Source organism: Narcine bancroftii, chromosome 11 (genome assembly GCF_036971445.1).
Source record: "Narcine bancroftii isolate sNarBan1 chromosome 11, sNarBan1.hap1, whole genome shotgun sequence".
NCBI classification, from domain to species: Eukaryota; Metazoa; Chordata; class Chondrichthyes; order Torpediniformes; family Narcinidae; genus Narcine; species Narcine bancroftii.
The window spans coordinates 52,017,843-52,032,819 of NC_091479.1; the positions used below are offsets into that span (position 1 = coordinate 52,017,843).

Below are 14,977 nucleotides of genomic sequence, written 5' to 3' on the forward strand. Positions count from 1 at the left end.
TGGCACCAGTAACCCAAAAGACCCACAAACCTTTGTGCCTCAACTTGTTGGTGGGCACCGCAATGAGGATTTTGCTTTGAGCAACCATTGATATTTCAATGCTGCCTGGATTCTCAGGAAAAGGACTGTTGGACTAGGACCCTGGACCTTTTCCAGGTGGTGCCTCCCTGGTGCCAGTATCTGGGGTGTTGCTGCTGGTGTCCAAGACATCCTAAAGTGGGCCAGAGGTTGTGGTACATGGAGATACCAATGACATAGAGGGAAGAGTTCCTGAAAAGTGGGTCCAGGGCGTTTGGTGAGAGCTGAAAAGAAATAGCATGAAGGGAGTCATGTTGGGATGACTGTCTGGGCCATGCGACAGTGAGAGCAGGAACAGAATGAGGTGGAGGATAAAGGCGTGGCCTGAAGGTGCGGGTAAAGAGCTCCTTGAGGGCATCCTATTTGCCTTGCTCGGGAGGCTGATGTCGGAAGTCAATGAGCCTTGCTGCCATGTCCTGATGAGCAAGAACATCATGGAGGAGTAATGGATGTCATCAGCGGTGATCTCTTGGAGGTGGAACTGGTCCTTGACCTGTTTGAACCCCACGCGTGGCTGCGACATCCAGAACGTTGACAGCTTCAACCAAACCATCTGAAGCGCCGCCTGGACCGTGATCTTCACATCCAATTGAAGGGCTGGGTCCTGCTGAGGTCACCACTGTAGCAGGCGCGCTCCCGCGAAGTCTGGAAAGAATGACATGCACCCAAGAAGTGGAAGTGGAAGATAAGTTGCTTGAACAGGCAGCTCCAGCCTCCGGTTGGAAGGCGATCCTCCCGTTGCTCATTGATTCCCAAGATGTGGGTCATCCCCTGGGATGAAGGGCATTGGCCCCAACGGGGTCTGCGCTGTCAGCGTGTTTGTCGGCTCTCTAGTGTAGTGACTCGTGTCTCGGTTAACAGGCCACTCCAACTCGATATGTCAGAAGAATATGGAGCCCATATTTACCAAGGGTGGGTGTGGATATTTACATGAAACCCTGACACTCCCTTTCACCTGAAGGCCTCCGTTTATTCAATGAAACTTTAAAGTAACAGACACTTCTGTTGAGGCGAGAAGGGGAGAGGTTAGGATATTGGGGATGAAGGTGGGAGGTGGTTTCTTAATTCTTTCTTTTATAGATGCCACACATTAGATGAGCATTATTATTAATTGTGTGAATTTGTTGTGGATTTAAGTATATAAATATTTTTTTTTAATTATCGGCAGGACCACGAGTGGCAGATAGGATCATGGGGACTCTCACCCCCAACCCACCCACCCCAAATATCAATGGGATAAACCAGGTTTATTGTCAATGTCGTCGAGGATCCCTTCCACCTGCCCACAGCATTTGGCAGCTCTTCTCATCAGGAAAGAGGTCGAGGAATATCGGAGCCAGTAGCACCAGGCCCAGAAACAGATTCTTCCTGCGAGCAGTGAGAATGGAGAATGATGGATGACCGGCTCAGACAAAGACTCCATGACTCTGCTCTTGATTCAACAGAATTTATTTCTTTTTTGGGAGGGACTGCACGTGTATCATTTGTCTCTCTGTGCGTAGGTCCGGTTGTGTGTTTGCAGAGGTTTCCACCATGAACACAGTTTCCTCGGGTTCAATTTGAACGGGTACAGAGGAGCTTTCCTGGATTGGAGAATGTATCTCATGAAACAAAGTTAAATGAGTTCGGGCTTTTCTCTTTTTCACCCCAAAATTAACTTTATTCTAAAATTATTGACCAAGAGGACAACTGTTCCATGTCTTTTCTCATCCTCGTGTTGCATGCCTATATTCCCTTCACTGCACACGTTCTCTGTTTAACATCATTCCACCACTTTGACACCTCGTGGTTACTCCCTGCACTCTGTGGTTGAAGGGGTTCCCCTTAGTCTCCACCCCTCAAGACCCGGAGGATTAGAGTCCTTCCCCACAGCGCCCTCGTGTTGGCTGCACCAAGCCTCAGTGCATCTCTCAGCAACCTGGAATAGGCCGGTGGGCAGCGTTCCCTCACGCACATCTCCGTGTGCTAAAAGACCAGCAGGTTAACGTCGAACAGTTATGCCCTTCGGACCTCGATGTTGTGCTGACCTATCAATTCCAAGCAAAATAAAAACTAGACCCTTCCTCCTTCATAACCCTCCATTCTTGCAATGGAGGGAGTGCAGAGGTGATTCACCAGGCTGATACCTGGAATGGCAGGAATGACTTATGAGGAAAGATTGCGCAAATTGGGATTGTACTCGCTGGAGTTTAGAAGATTGAGAGGGAATCTCATAGAGACATAAAATTCTGGCAGGACTGGACAGAATGGATGCAGATGGGATGTTTCCAATGGTGGGGGAGTCCAGAACCCGGAGCCATGGTTTAAGGATAATAGGCAAACCATTTAGGACCAAGAGGAGGAGGAATTTCTTTACCCAGAGGGTGGTGAATCTGTGGAATTCATTGCCACAGAGGGCAGTAGAGGCAGGTTCATTAAATTTATTTAAGAGGGAATTAGATCTATTTCTTCAGTATAAGGATATTAAAGGTTACGGAGAGAAGGTGGGGATGCGGTACTGAACTTTAAGATCAGCCATGATCTCGTTGAATGGCGGAGCAGGCTCGAAGGGTCGAATGACCTACTCCTGCTCCTATCTTCTATGTTTCCTTCATTCATGTGTCCAAGAAGCCCTTAAATGCCGCTAATATTTCAGCCTTCATCACCACACCTGGCAAGACATTCCTGGCACCCACAACTCTGTGTAAAAACAAGTACCCCTGATATTGCCCCTAAACCTTCCTCCCTTTGCTTTGGGCTTCTAGTGTTTGCTTCTCTTATCTGGGTTTCAGGCAGACCAAAGGGCATCTTTCACTGAGATTCTTGTCTTCCAGCAGTTCTGGATGTCTGTCTCTGGATCCTCTGCTCAGGGGACCACCCCACAGTATCTCATCAAGTCCTAGTCTCTGTGTCAGCAGGAATTCCATGCTGACCACTGCCTGATGGCCCTGTGGTCAACAGTGTTTGTCTATGCAACCTTTCCCATGAAGGTGATGGGGCAAAGTCCTGCTGACTAGGACATTGTGTGGCATCAGTGCCAGACCAATCTTTCGCAACACCTGAGCCAGGTAGAACTTCAGCACATAGCGGCTTTTGGTGCCCTTGCACTTTGTTTCCAAGCACAGCCATACACAATAACCATGCTGGTTAGGGTTATACCCCCATTGATTGACGATGTACATGGTCCTCCAGACTCTATCCATTTTGGACCCCCACATGAATAGGAAATGTGTTTTGGGAATTGACAGGGTGGAGGTGTGGGGATGGGCCACACCTGCCTGACGTGCAGCAGTAGCCGAGAGCTCCTTGCACCTGATGACCAGGTTCTACCAGATTGACAGAGTTGGTCATCTCTGTGGTTCTCCCTGTCTCCTGGAACTGGGGGTCTCCTTACTGCCCCCCATCTCCTTGAGTTGGTACTTTGTTCTCCACCATCACCACAAGACAACCAAGACCCCTGGATGGAGGGCAGTGGTGCAGAGAGATCAGTGAGAATACGGGTAGTTTCAACAGGGTGGGGTCCATTCTGATGCTTGATAACAGGAGGAAACCAACGGGGAAGGAGGATGCAGGTCATTCGATAGCAGGTGGGGCAGGGTGTAGACATAGCAGCTGACTGGAATTGTCAGGGGGATACTGAGACCTGATAGAGGAGGGGAAGGAAGGTGCAGTTGTGTTCTGACGAGAGAGTGCTGAGGGAGAGGCAACATGGGTGGAACCTCAAGGCAAAGGACCCCTGAATTTTTTGCAGGCATGGGCTCTGTAAATAGACTCCCAGATATCCAGCAAAGAGCATCTTTGTCCCCCTGCCATCAGGAAGGAGATATGGAGGAATAAAAGCAGAGAAGCCAGGGAGGAAAATAGCTTCTTCCCACAGACCGTGAGATTGACAAGGCAACATGAGCTGGATGGGAGCTAAGAATGAAAAGGTGGAGAGGAATATGGACTGATTACAACAGCACAGCCAGCAGGAGAGTGGGGCCTAAGGGCCTGTTTCTGTGTTGTCTATCTGGACCAGCCTTTTGAGTTCAAGCTTTAAAAGACCAAACCATTTTTAAATTTAATATCAGTGGTATAGAATGAATCAAGAGACAAGATGTCTGTCCAGCGGCAAGCGTCGAAGGCACTTCCTGAAACGGAGGCTCTGAAATTACAGGGAGGTTCTGGCCTGTATGAGGCCCGGCTTCCTCTGGAAGGAGGAGAGGAGGCAGGGATAATGTGGGGGAAGGGGTGGGGAGGGGATGGGGTAGCGATGCCTTCCTCCATTCATCTCCCATTTACTCTACACCGTACCCCTCCTCATTCCCATGCCCATTCCCCTCCCCCATCACCGCCCCATTTCCCGTGCCCTGCTCCAATCCCCCGCTCCCCTCCCCAACCTAACCCTAAACCCTAACAAACTCTATCCTTAACGTTAACACTACCAATACCCTTAAATACTACACCACGTCCCCAACCCTAACTCTTATTTCTACTCTGTCCCCTAACCCTATCCCTATGGTGTCCTCTAAACCCAACCCTAATCCTACCCACCTTCCCCAAACCCCAACTCACACCCCACCTCTACCTCCTACTCCTACCCACTTCCCCTAAACATATCACAAGCCCACTTCCCCGAACTCTAAACCTAACCCTAAACCTCGACCTAACCCGAGCCCACATCTCCTAACCCTAAACCTAACTGTACCTCTACCCGTCCCTGATCCTTATCTTAATTCTACCCACCTTCCCCAACCCTAACCTAAACCCTACCCCTATCCTCTACACCTACCCCCTTCCCCTAATCCTACCCCATACCTGCACCCCCTACCACTACCCCATTACCTACCCCTACCCTCTCACTACCTCCTTTCTCCTACCCCCTTCCCCTATCCCTCCTTCCCCTAAGTTAGGGGTAGGAAGGGGAGGGGAATGGAAGGAGGGGAAGGGTAGGAGGAGAAGGGGAGGGGCAAAGGAGAGGGGAAGGGGAGGTGAAGGGAGGAGGGCTGAGTTTAGGGCATAGGTGTGAGGGTAGGTGAAGGGGAAGGTGAGTGGGAGGGGGTTGGAATGGAGGAGAGGTAGGGGAGAAATGGGTGGGGGAAGTGGGTGAAGGGATATGGAAGAAGTGGGGAATGGAGTTGGCAGGGCCAGAGGGAGAAGGGGAGGGGTTGAGGCCATCATGATGTTGTCCGTCCTCTGTTCAGCTGGGCTGCAATGTTCTTCTGGACTCGTGTCTTGTCTCTGAGATCGCTCCTTCTCCTGGGAAGAGAAATACGAGTGATAGAGATGCCGTCTTCGAGGCCTGATCACGATGACTTTGGAGGGCCCCAACTCTTCCCCCATCACCCCCCTCCCTAACCCTGCAGACTAGGGCCTTTCCCTTCCTCTGCTTTACCTGAGGAAGTGTGTTATGGAGAAAAACACAATCTATATCTGCAGAGCTCAGAGTACCATGTCTCCATCAGGCAACACCCTGGTTCACCACGACATGGCAGCAAGATGCTGGACAAATCATGGATGAATCAGTCAAGTCCCTTCATCTGACCCATCTGAACGTACTCCACAACAATATTACTCTTCCCTCCCTCTCACCAGTACCTTCTGCTTTTCTTTTATTTCTGTCCCGAAATTAAAATCTTTTTCATGCCTTTTTTGGACCAGCCTCCACTACTACCCCTGGCAATGCATTCCAGCCACCCACTACATTCTGTGTCAACAAAATATCCCCCTCACATCTTGTCTAAAGTTCCCTCATCTCATCTTATTTAGACGTCCACTGGTATTCTCGCCCCAGGAATGCACACAATATTCCAAGTGTGGTTTGACTAGAATTTTATACATCTGCAACGTTACCTCTCAGTTCTTGAACTCAATCCCTGACTCCTGAAGGCCAGCACACAATACACCATCTTAAATTCCCTCTCAATTTGCCCAGCAACCTTGAGCGATTTATGGAGCAGGATCTAAATATATCTCTGTCCTGCACACTGTTCATCATCCTGCCATTAACCAAGTGCACTGCCCTCACGTTCTTGTAATCCACATTCAATAAAGATATTGGTCTATATGAAGCTAATTTTAATGGGTCTCCAACCTTCTTTGAAATAACTGTTATTGGTGCCCTTGAAAATTACTCTGGAAATAAACCTGTACCAGTGGCTTGTTTAAGTACATCTGTATTTACAGGATTCAACTCCATCTGTCACTTCTCTGCAAACTGGATGACCTATGACAACCTTCTACACTGTCTACAACATTTCTACCTCTGTGTCATCCCCTGACGTACCCACCCTTCCACTCCCATCATCATTCATAAAAATCACAAAGAGAAGGTGTCCCAGAGCAGATCCCTTTGGAGAGTCACAAGTCATTGTTCCATCTACTACTACCCTCTGTTTACTGCAGACAAGCCAATTCTGAATTCACACAGCCAAGGCTCCATGGATCCCATGCCTCCCGACATTCTGAATGAGGCCACCGTGGGGACCTTGTCAAGCACCTTACTAAAATCCACGTGCAGCACATACAGACCTTGACCTTCATCTATTTCCTTTGACACCTCCTCGAAATACTCAATTTGACTCGTGATGCAGGACCTGCTCCTCACAAAACTATCCATGAGTTTCCCCAGCATGTTTGTGCATTGCCCTCGGCCCCAGCATCTGCAGACTTCCTGGCCAGTAACTCCCTTACCCCTTCCCAGAGCTTCCGCATCCATTACAACATTAAGCATTGCTGCCCAGTCCTGCCCAGTACAGACCTTTGTAAACGTTCTCCACAACCAACTAACCCTTACCCGTACCACACCCATAACTATGGGTGGATTAAATATCCAATTAACTTCTTTCTGAAGTAATGTATCAGGAATTTGATGTTGATTCCAATTTTGAATAACTTTTCATAATTCTCGTTCAGCTCCTTTAAAGTTAGATCCATTATCAGAACATAATTCTTTTACTTGACCAGGTCTAGGAATAAAACGCTAAAGAACATTAATAAAAGAGTCTGTATCAAGCAATGACGCTGCTTCAATATGAATTGCTCTCATAGTCAAACAAGTGAAAATAACTCCATATCGTTTTTCAACACTTCGTCCTCACTTTAATTGCAAAGGACCAAAATAATCAACTTCCACGGATGTAAATTGGAATTCATCAGGTGAAACTCTGTCCTGTGGTAAATCTGCCATTTGTTGTTGTCCAGGTTTTCATTCTCTCTGTCAGTCACAAAGAGATGAAACCTCATGATTTCATTATTAATATATTTAAGCACTGATGTTCTATCAGTCCAAAACACAGGATCTGCTAACTCCATCTGGAATTCTCTTCTTAACATAGCGTCCATTTTGCTCGCCATAATAGCAGCAGTCAATTCCATTCAAGGTCTGGTGACTGACTTTAATGGAGCCACTCTGGCTTTTCCCAATACAAATCCACCATCTACTCGCACTTGGTTATTTCACAGGACTCAGTAACTGACAGGATCAAAACCACCTTCACTTACATCAGAAAAATGGTGTAACTGAGCAAATGTGGCCACTCCAAAGTCTGTTGACGTCAAAACTTCCAAGTATTTGAAGACGCTCAATCTAAGTTTTCCAATCTTGTGCAATGGATTCTGGATTAGTTTCATCCCATCCAAATTTCTTCTGCACAAAACTGGTATTTGGCCGGGCTGATCATTAGGCTGAATTCGGCCAGTCGGGAGAAGAGGGTGTGCAGGTGAGACTTGTGTTGTGCCCAGTCTCTGCTGGCGACAAGAATGTCATCCAGATAAATGAACACGAAATTCAAATCCCTGCGCACTGTATCCATGAGGTGCTGGAAGGTCTGGGCGGTGTTCTTGAGCCTGAAAGGCATGCATAAAAATTCGAACAAGACGAAGGGGGTGATGATGGCCGTTTTGGGGATGTCCTTGGGGTGCAATGGGACCTGATGATACACGCACACCAGATTGACCTTGGAGAATACGCTCATATCATGCAGATTGGCCATAAAGTCCTGAATGTGAGGGATGGGGTAACAGTCAGATACTGTCATGTCATTAAGCCGTAGATAATCTCCGCAGGGGTGCCAGCCATCGGAGGCTTTTGGGACCAGCTGGAGCGGTGAGCCCCAGGGCTGTCAGAGCGACGAATGATCCCCAGTTCCTGCAGATGCGAGAACTCCTCTTTCGTTATCTGGAGCTTATCTGGCGGGTTTAACAGTAATGTATGATAAATTGTATCAGACACTGTGACCCCAGGTTCACAGTTGGGAGAATATTTAACGGTGATGTACAGTCGACGACTTTGGCAGATACTGTGACACTGTGCTCACAGTACTGAGAAGGTTTAACAGAGAAGTATGGTAGAATAAGGCAGAATCTGTGACTCCAGGTTTACAGTAGTAAGAAGGTTTTAAAATGATGTACAATAAACTGAGGCAGATACTATGAAATCTGGTTCACTGTGGAGAGGGGGTTAATGGTGATGTACAGGAGACTATGTAGATACATTGATACTGGGCTCAGAGTGGGGAAAAAAAGCTTTATTGGTGTTGTATGGGAAAATGAGGCAGTTACTGTGACACCGGGTTCATAGTGGGGAAAATGTTTAACAGAGCTATACGATAACCTTTGGCAAATAAAGTGACACCAGCTTCATATTGGGGAGAATTTTTAATGATGATGTACACTAAACTGTGGCAGATACAGTAACACCAGGCTCACATTGAGGAGAAGGTTTACTGGTGATGTACAGTAGAGTGGCAGGCTCTGTAACACCGAGTTCACAGTAGTGAGAAGGTATAATAGTGATGTACGATAAATTGTGGCAGATACAGTAAAACCGGTCTCCCAATGGGGAGAAGGTTTAATGGTGATGTGTGGTAAACTTAGGCTGATACTTTAACATCAAGTTAACAGGGGGAGAAGGTTTAACGTTGATGAACGGTATATTGAGGCAGAAACTGAGAGTCAGCATTCACAGTAATGTGAAGGTTTAACAGTGGTTTACTATAAACTGTGTCAGATACTGTGACAAGATGGTGCAGAGGGTAGACATGTGGTTCCACCCTTCCCCAGTTAGACTATTAAATGCTCGATTTTAAAAGTTGTAAAAGTGATTAAAAATACTGTTTATAGACTTTGGAATTGTGGAGGATCAAAATAGCTACAAATGTGAAAAAATTGAAAACTTAGTTCCAGAAGAAATTACCTTACAAAAGTGTTGAAGAATTGTGGCCGAGTTCAAGTTGAAGCAACGGAGTCGTCGACTGGAGTCTCCAAGCCTCAGAGGACTCCTGCCCGGCGAAGTATTTCGTCGGTATCACTTGCGCTATCGCAAGATGGCGCCAGTTCAGTGATGTGTTCAGCGGTTTCGACTCGTGCACTCATGAACACAGGCGTGAGGGTGGGCCAGCTGAGCGAGGACAGGCACGGTAGCCTGCAGCATTGCCTGGTGGTCCGGGGAGGCGCAGTGTAGCATCAGATGACGCACCTGCACAGTCGGTGGCCCTACCGGGCATGCGCATTGTGTCGAGGGTCCACAAACCTTTGGAGAAGGTGTGGGCTGTGGGGGAGCCTGAGCGACGATGAACTGACGAGGTCGGCACACTTTTGTCGGGTGTCCAGACCCGCAGCAGCACCGGTAGAGGACCTATTGCTATGGAGGAAGAGGATGCTCAACTTCATTAGACTTTGAAGAACCGGGGACTGCAGCAAAAGAAGGTCGGCCTCAAAGGGAGGTGATGGATCCTGGACTGGATTCTGTGTTTCCAATTCTGGAAGGGATTGCTCAATTCATGGAAGATATGGCAAATATATCAATGCAGACGACTCATCAGATGACTCAAGGATTTTCGAAATGAAATCTAAAATGAACACTGTGTGTGAAGAAATAACTTTTATGAAGCAAGATATTAATGTAGTTAAGAGTGAAGTTACGAGATGGACACGATCAGTGGATACTGTGCAAGATCATTTTAAAAAGATTGAGGAGGCTTTCTTGAATGCAAGAGTCAAGTGGAGCGTAATAGAGAAAAAATGGAAATAGTGGAAGATCCTTTTGTAGATTGGGGGATTCAGAAGAAGGAATTATTGATGAAGTTTGACTCATTAGAAAACCAAAGTCATAGAAATAATGTTAAGATAGTAGGTCTTCCGGAAGATATGGAAGGTTCGGATCCGGTGAAGGTTTTGAAGAAATGGATCCCAGAAGTGTAGGGCAGGTAATTCATTCCAGATGGACTGGAATTAGATTGAGCGAACAGAGCGTTAAGGAAGAAACGGTTTCCAGGCCAACTACCACAAGCAGTTTTGATTCACTCTTTTAAATATCAAGACAGAGAGATGATCCTCCGATTGGTGGTGCAGAAAACACGGCAAAATCAGGATCCACTGATGGTTCAAAATAATAGGGTTTTTTTTAATGCAGATCTGAGTCAAGAAATTATCAGAAGAGACTGAGAATTTAATTCAGCCTAAGAAGTATTGTGGCGAAAGGGATATAAATTTGCTTTTCGTCATGCGGCAGTATTGAAAGATTTTTATGGGAATTTTCAATCTCAGTTTTTTGAGAATGACCATGATGCTTTAATATTTGCTAATTCATTGCCAGATGGACGAGGAAATGGGTGATCGTCACCATTGTCACCGAAGGGAAGGTTCAATGGGAATGGAAATGGGAAGATTGGAAAATATGGAAAGAATGGGAAAAATTGAATTGACGCAGTCTTCTCGATATTGAAAATCCGGAACAATCAGTGGGAATGGAATCACTGGGTTGAATGTTTTTGTTTCAGTCCTTTGTGAAAGTCTGACTGGGGGTGAGTGACACTGAGTCCTTTAGTCACCTGCCACTTGTGGACTTTACCACACCCAAATTTTTAGGGGGCTGCTACTTTTGAGTAGCTTGTTTTGGGATTGATTTTTCTCTCTTTTTTGGAATTTTTAAAATAGGTCGGGGATTAGAATACAGCGAGACTTAGAAGGGGTGCATTATTTTATAGTAGGATTCACATTTGTGTGGTTTAGCAGTGATATACTATGAACTGTGTCAGATACTGTGACACCAGGTTCACAGGGGGATCAGATTTAACAGTGATTTACGGTATGTTGAGGTAGATAATTTGACACCAGGAGTAAAGTGGGGATCAGGTTTAATGGTGATGTACTGTAGACTAAAGCAGATACTGTGACACCAGGCTCATTGTATTGTTAATTTATCTTAATTACAACATCTAATTTATATGCTCCATTTTTTTGTGGCAACTTCCAAACATTAGATAAACTTCTATTCTAATCAGATGTTGTTCATTTAAATAGGACACCACTAAAAGCCCAAATCGTTTGATCTCTTAAGTATTGCTGCTCAAATTAAATTCTTTACCTGGGTTTGGGTTCAACGGCACTTCAGTTTGCTTCATTAATTTTTCAGCCCCTCGTTTTGTGCTTTCTGCTTTGCCCAGCCGATTCGCCAAATGGGCATCCAACGCTGTCTTCTCAGCTTGACCCAACATCTCCTCTGTAAACTTAAGCAAACCAAGAAGACTAAAGTTAAAATTTTCACCTTGGCATTTTCAAAAACAAAAATCACGCTGTGACTTGCAATTTCATATCATAATCCCACTTGCTAAACTTGCAAGCAACTGCACCGCATCCTACAGCTGGAAAATTGCAAGAGAACTGCTTGGTTAAAGCAAAGATTCCACCCAGTCACCCCATTAAAGGCCTCCAAGTTAACAACAGATAGCAACCGGAAAGTTAAATACAAAGATCTGTATCAGGAAGATTAACGGGCTTTAAAAAAAACAATTTCCACTATTGAAAGAAAACTCCTCAGGGAACACCAGGCTCTTGTTGAACAATTCCTGTTGTATTCCTCAAAATGGTTTGAATCTTGATTTCAAGCAGTCATTTGGTGAAATTGTTGGTCCAGAACAAACCCTGCCCACACACTCCCTTAAATACCTGCAAAGTCGTGGCTCAGCTCTGCTCCATGCTAAAGCTATAAAGCTTTTCTGAAGAGATAATGGACTTCAGATGCTGGGACGTTGAGTCACAAAAACATTAATGTTTCTCTGAACAACACAACAAGAACCTTCTCGAGTGCTAAATATCAACAAGACATAATATCATTTCACTGTTGTGTTTGTGTCGTTGGAGAATTCCCTTTCCACTCAATCAGAATTAGAATTTTGGGTGCCGTATTTGAGAAAAGATGTGCTGGTGTTGGAGAAGGTCAGAGATGGTTTACTGGAATGATATCAAGAATGAAAGGGTTAGTGTATGAGGAATAATTGTCAACTCTTCGATTGTACTAGTTGGAGTACAGAAGGATAAGGGGGACCTCAGAGGCATTTCAAATGCTGGAAGGCTTGGGCAGAGTAAATATGGCAAAGATGATTCCCATGGTAGGGGATTCTAGGACAGGAGAGCATAATTTCAGGATAAAAGTGTGTGAATTTAAAACAAATGTGGAAAAATTGATTGTGTCAGTGGGTCGTGAAACCCACGTGAGGTCATTGGGTGTATTAAAGGCAGAGATTGACAAGGAATCAAGGGTTATGGGGAGAAAGATGAGGAGTGGGGGTGAGTGGAAGAATGGTGGAACAGACTCGACGGGCCTACTTCTGCTCCTATATCTTGTGATCTATATCCTGCTGGAGACCGAGACAACCCTCCTCTTGTATTCCATTCTTAGAAAACATTCTGCATCGTGGTTTTATGTCACGTGAACCCATTTCCGATTGAATCCCATGTTACAAATAATCCAATGCAAATTCTGCATTGAGAGGACTGCAGCTTCCTCATTTTAAAAATTGTTATGGAGCAGCTCAAATGAGATTTCTTGCTTCTTTTTTTGAAAGGGTTAAAATAGAATCAAATAAAATAGGAGAGGGAAAAGCAGAAGAATTTATGTACAAGTGGGAATCAAAATTAATGGTTGGTTATAAAGATACACAATTGTTGAAACATTTGATTAATATATGGAATAAAATAAATGATGAAATTGGTGTAAGTGGATGTACATCACCCAGAATGGCTTTGATTCAAAATCCTCGTATCTTTTTTAAAGGATCATCAATTCCTGGATAGCGGGTTTCGTAAGGGGATAATAAATGTTGAAGATTGTTATGAAAGGTGTCAATTAATGTCATTTGAGCAACTGAGAAATAAATATCGTACAACTCATTACAATCTTTTTGCTATTTCCAACTTAGTGCATATTTGAAGGATAAGTTAGGACCAACTATGTTGTACTGAAATAGAAATTCCTTATAAGAGGAATTGTTAAAAAAAATTATTTGATGATGTCCTCATTATTACAAGTAGGAACTTTTAAATGAGGAGTTCATAAGTTGAGACAAAGGTGGGAAATGGATCTGAATATTGTCATTGATTGGCAAATATGGGCAGATCCATATAAGGATCTCAATGTAAGATACAAATTAGTTCAGTATAATTGTTTTGACATCAGTCATGTAGCAGATGTCAGAAAGGATTTTATCTGAAAGCTGCCCCTGGAGTCAGGTGACTCAGGCTGTTGGATTTGAAAAGCTCTACAGGAAGATGATTTGGCAATAGAGATCACGTGATCCAGGGGAGATGTATTAATTCACTTCAACTCAGCAGTCTGGAACTATTGACCAGAGTTCCACACTGCAGCAGTGAGGAAGGAATTCACAACTAGTTTTTCTTCTACAGTTACTTCTTACACCAGTGAAATTGAATAGAATAAAATCAGAATTATCAGATCAATGTTTTAGGTGTGTTGAAGATGTTGCAACTTTCTTGCATTCAACTTATCTTTGTCCTAATGTGAGATCTTTTTGGGGAGAATTACAATATTAATGGAACAAGTTATAGGATATGATTTTCTGCAGAATCTGACCTTAATTTTATTAGGAAATATTGAAGGAACAAGGCCCAAATTAAATCTATTAATATACCTATTGAAATTTGTTAAATTAACGTTAGCGGTGATGAGGACATGTATTGCATTTACTTGGAAATCAGATATATAGATTTTTTTTTAGGGATGCCAAGGTGACATGCAAATATTCAAAATTGTATTCCTTTGGAAAGAATTACATATAGCTTGAGAAATATATACTCTATGCTTTTGCAAATTTGGCAACTGAATATTTAAATATTAGGCTTCAATTTGTAATAATGCCCTTTCCATCCCTCTAGACATGTGAGATTCTCCTCTAAGTTCAAAATTTTTTATTTAGATTTGTTAGATTTCCTCACCACCGCGAACTCTGTGGAAGTGGAGGACTAGTGCAGGGCAACAGAAAACATGAAGACCACACCCCTCCAACATATCAGAAGCAGAGGATTCAATCCATGGGTTAGTGACCAAGGAAGCAGACCAGTGAGGGGTTCTGCAGCTGAAAGACCCACATAGGTGGCAGGCTGTTGGTGACTTGAGGAGAGGAACCCACGCAGGCTGCAGGCTTCTGGACAAAGCAGTCAAGGAACTCACACCAGGCTGTGGATGCTAGAGTGGGTCAGAACTGGCTAAAAGGGTGTCAGGTATCAGACCTAGGATATGAGTGAGTGCTAAATAGTTCCTAATTATGTCAGAGGTTCAAAACTGGAGCTCACATTGCCAATGACTTGGATGGTCTGTGAGCATTGAAAGAGAATCCACAGACCCTCAGTGACTTGGCCCAGGGTTCAGGGTGGCAGGGAATGGTGGGTGCAAGAGGCATTTCAGGCAATTTCTGCCAGAGGTGAGTCTGTCTGTCTTACAGCAGGAAAAAAGCAATTTTTTGTGATATGACACTTTTTAATTACATGACAATAAATTGTCTCCTGAAATAGAGAGAGGTTCAAGTTTCAAACTATTACAAACTCTACTCACCAGATTATACCTCTTCCCACTTTTTATTTTTGCAAGGACACCGTTGATTTTATCACAACTCCTCTGCTGCGTCTGTCCTGTGACAGATTA

At 44.6% G+C, this 14,977-nt stretch overlaps 1 protein-coding gene across 2 annotated transcripts in view; it reads right to left on the bottom strand.

The window, feature by feature from the left end:
• Positions 1 to 4,879: 4,879 nt before the first annotated feature.
• The window catches only part of LOC138745768 (endophilin-B1-like), a 57,517-nt gene continuing 47,419 nt past the window's right edge, over positions 4,880 to 14,977 (bottom strand). For both annotated transcript variants that reach the window (XR_011346496.1, XM_069903070.1), the window contains exons 5-6: positions 11,405 to 11,546; positions 4,880 to 5,295 (exon numbers count right to left, since the gene is read on the bottom strand). Coding sequence is in view for 1 of the 2 variants with exons in the window: in XM_069903070.1 (XP_069759171.1) it covers positions 5,237 to 5,295; positions 11,405 to 11,546 (201 nt within the window). In the remaining variant the exon portion in view is untranslated. The remainder of the gene's footprint in view (positions 5,296 to 11,404; positions 11,547 to 14,977) is intronic.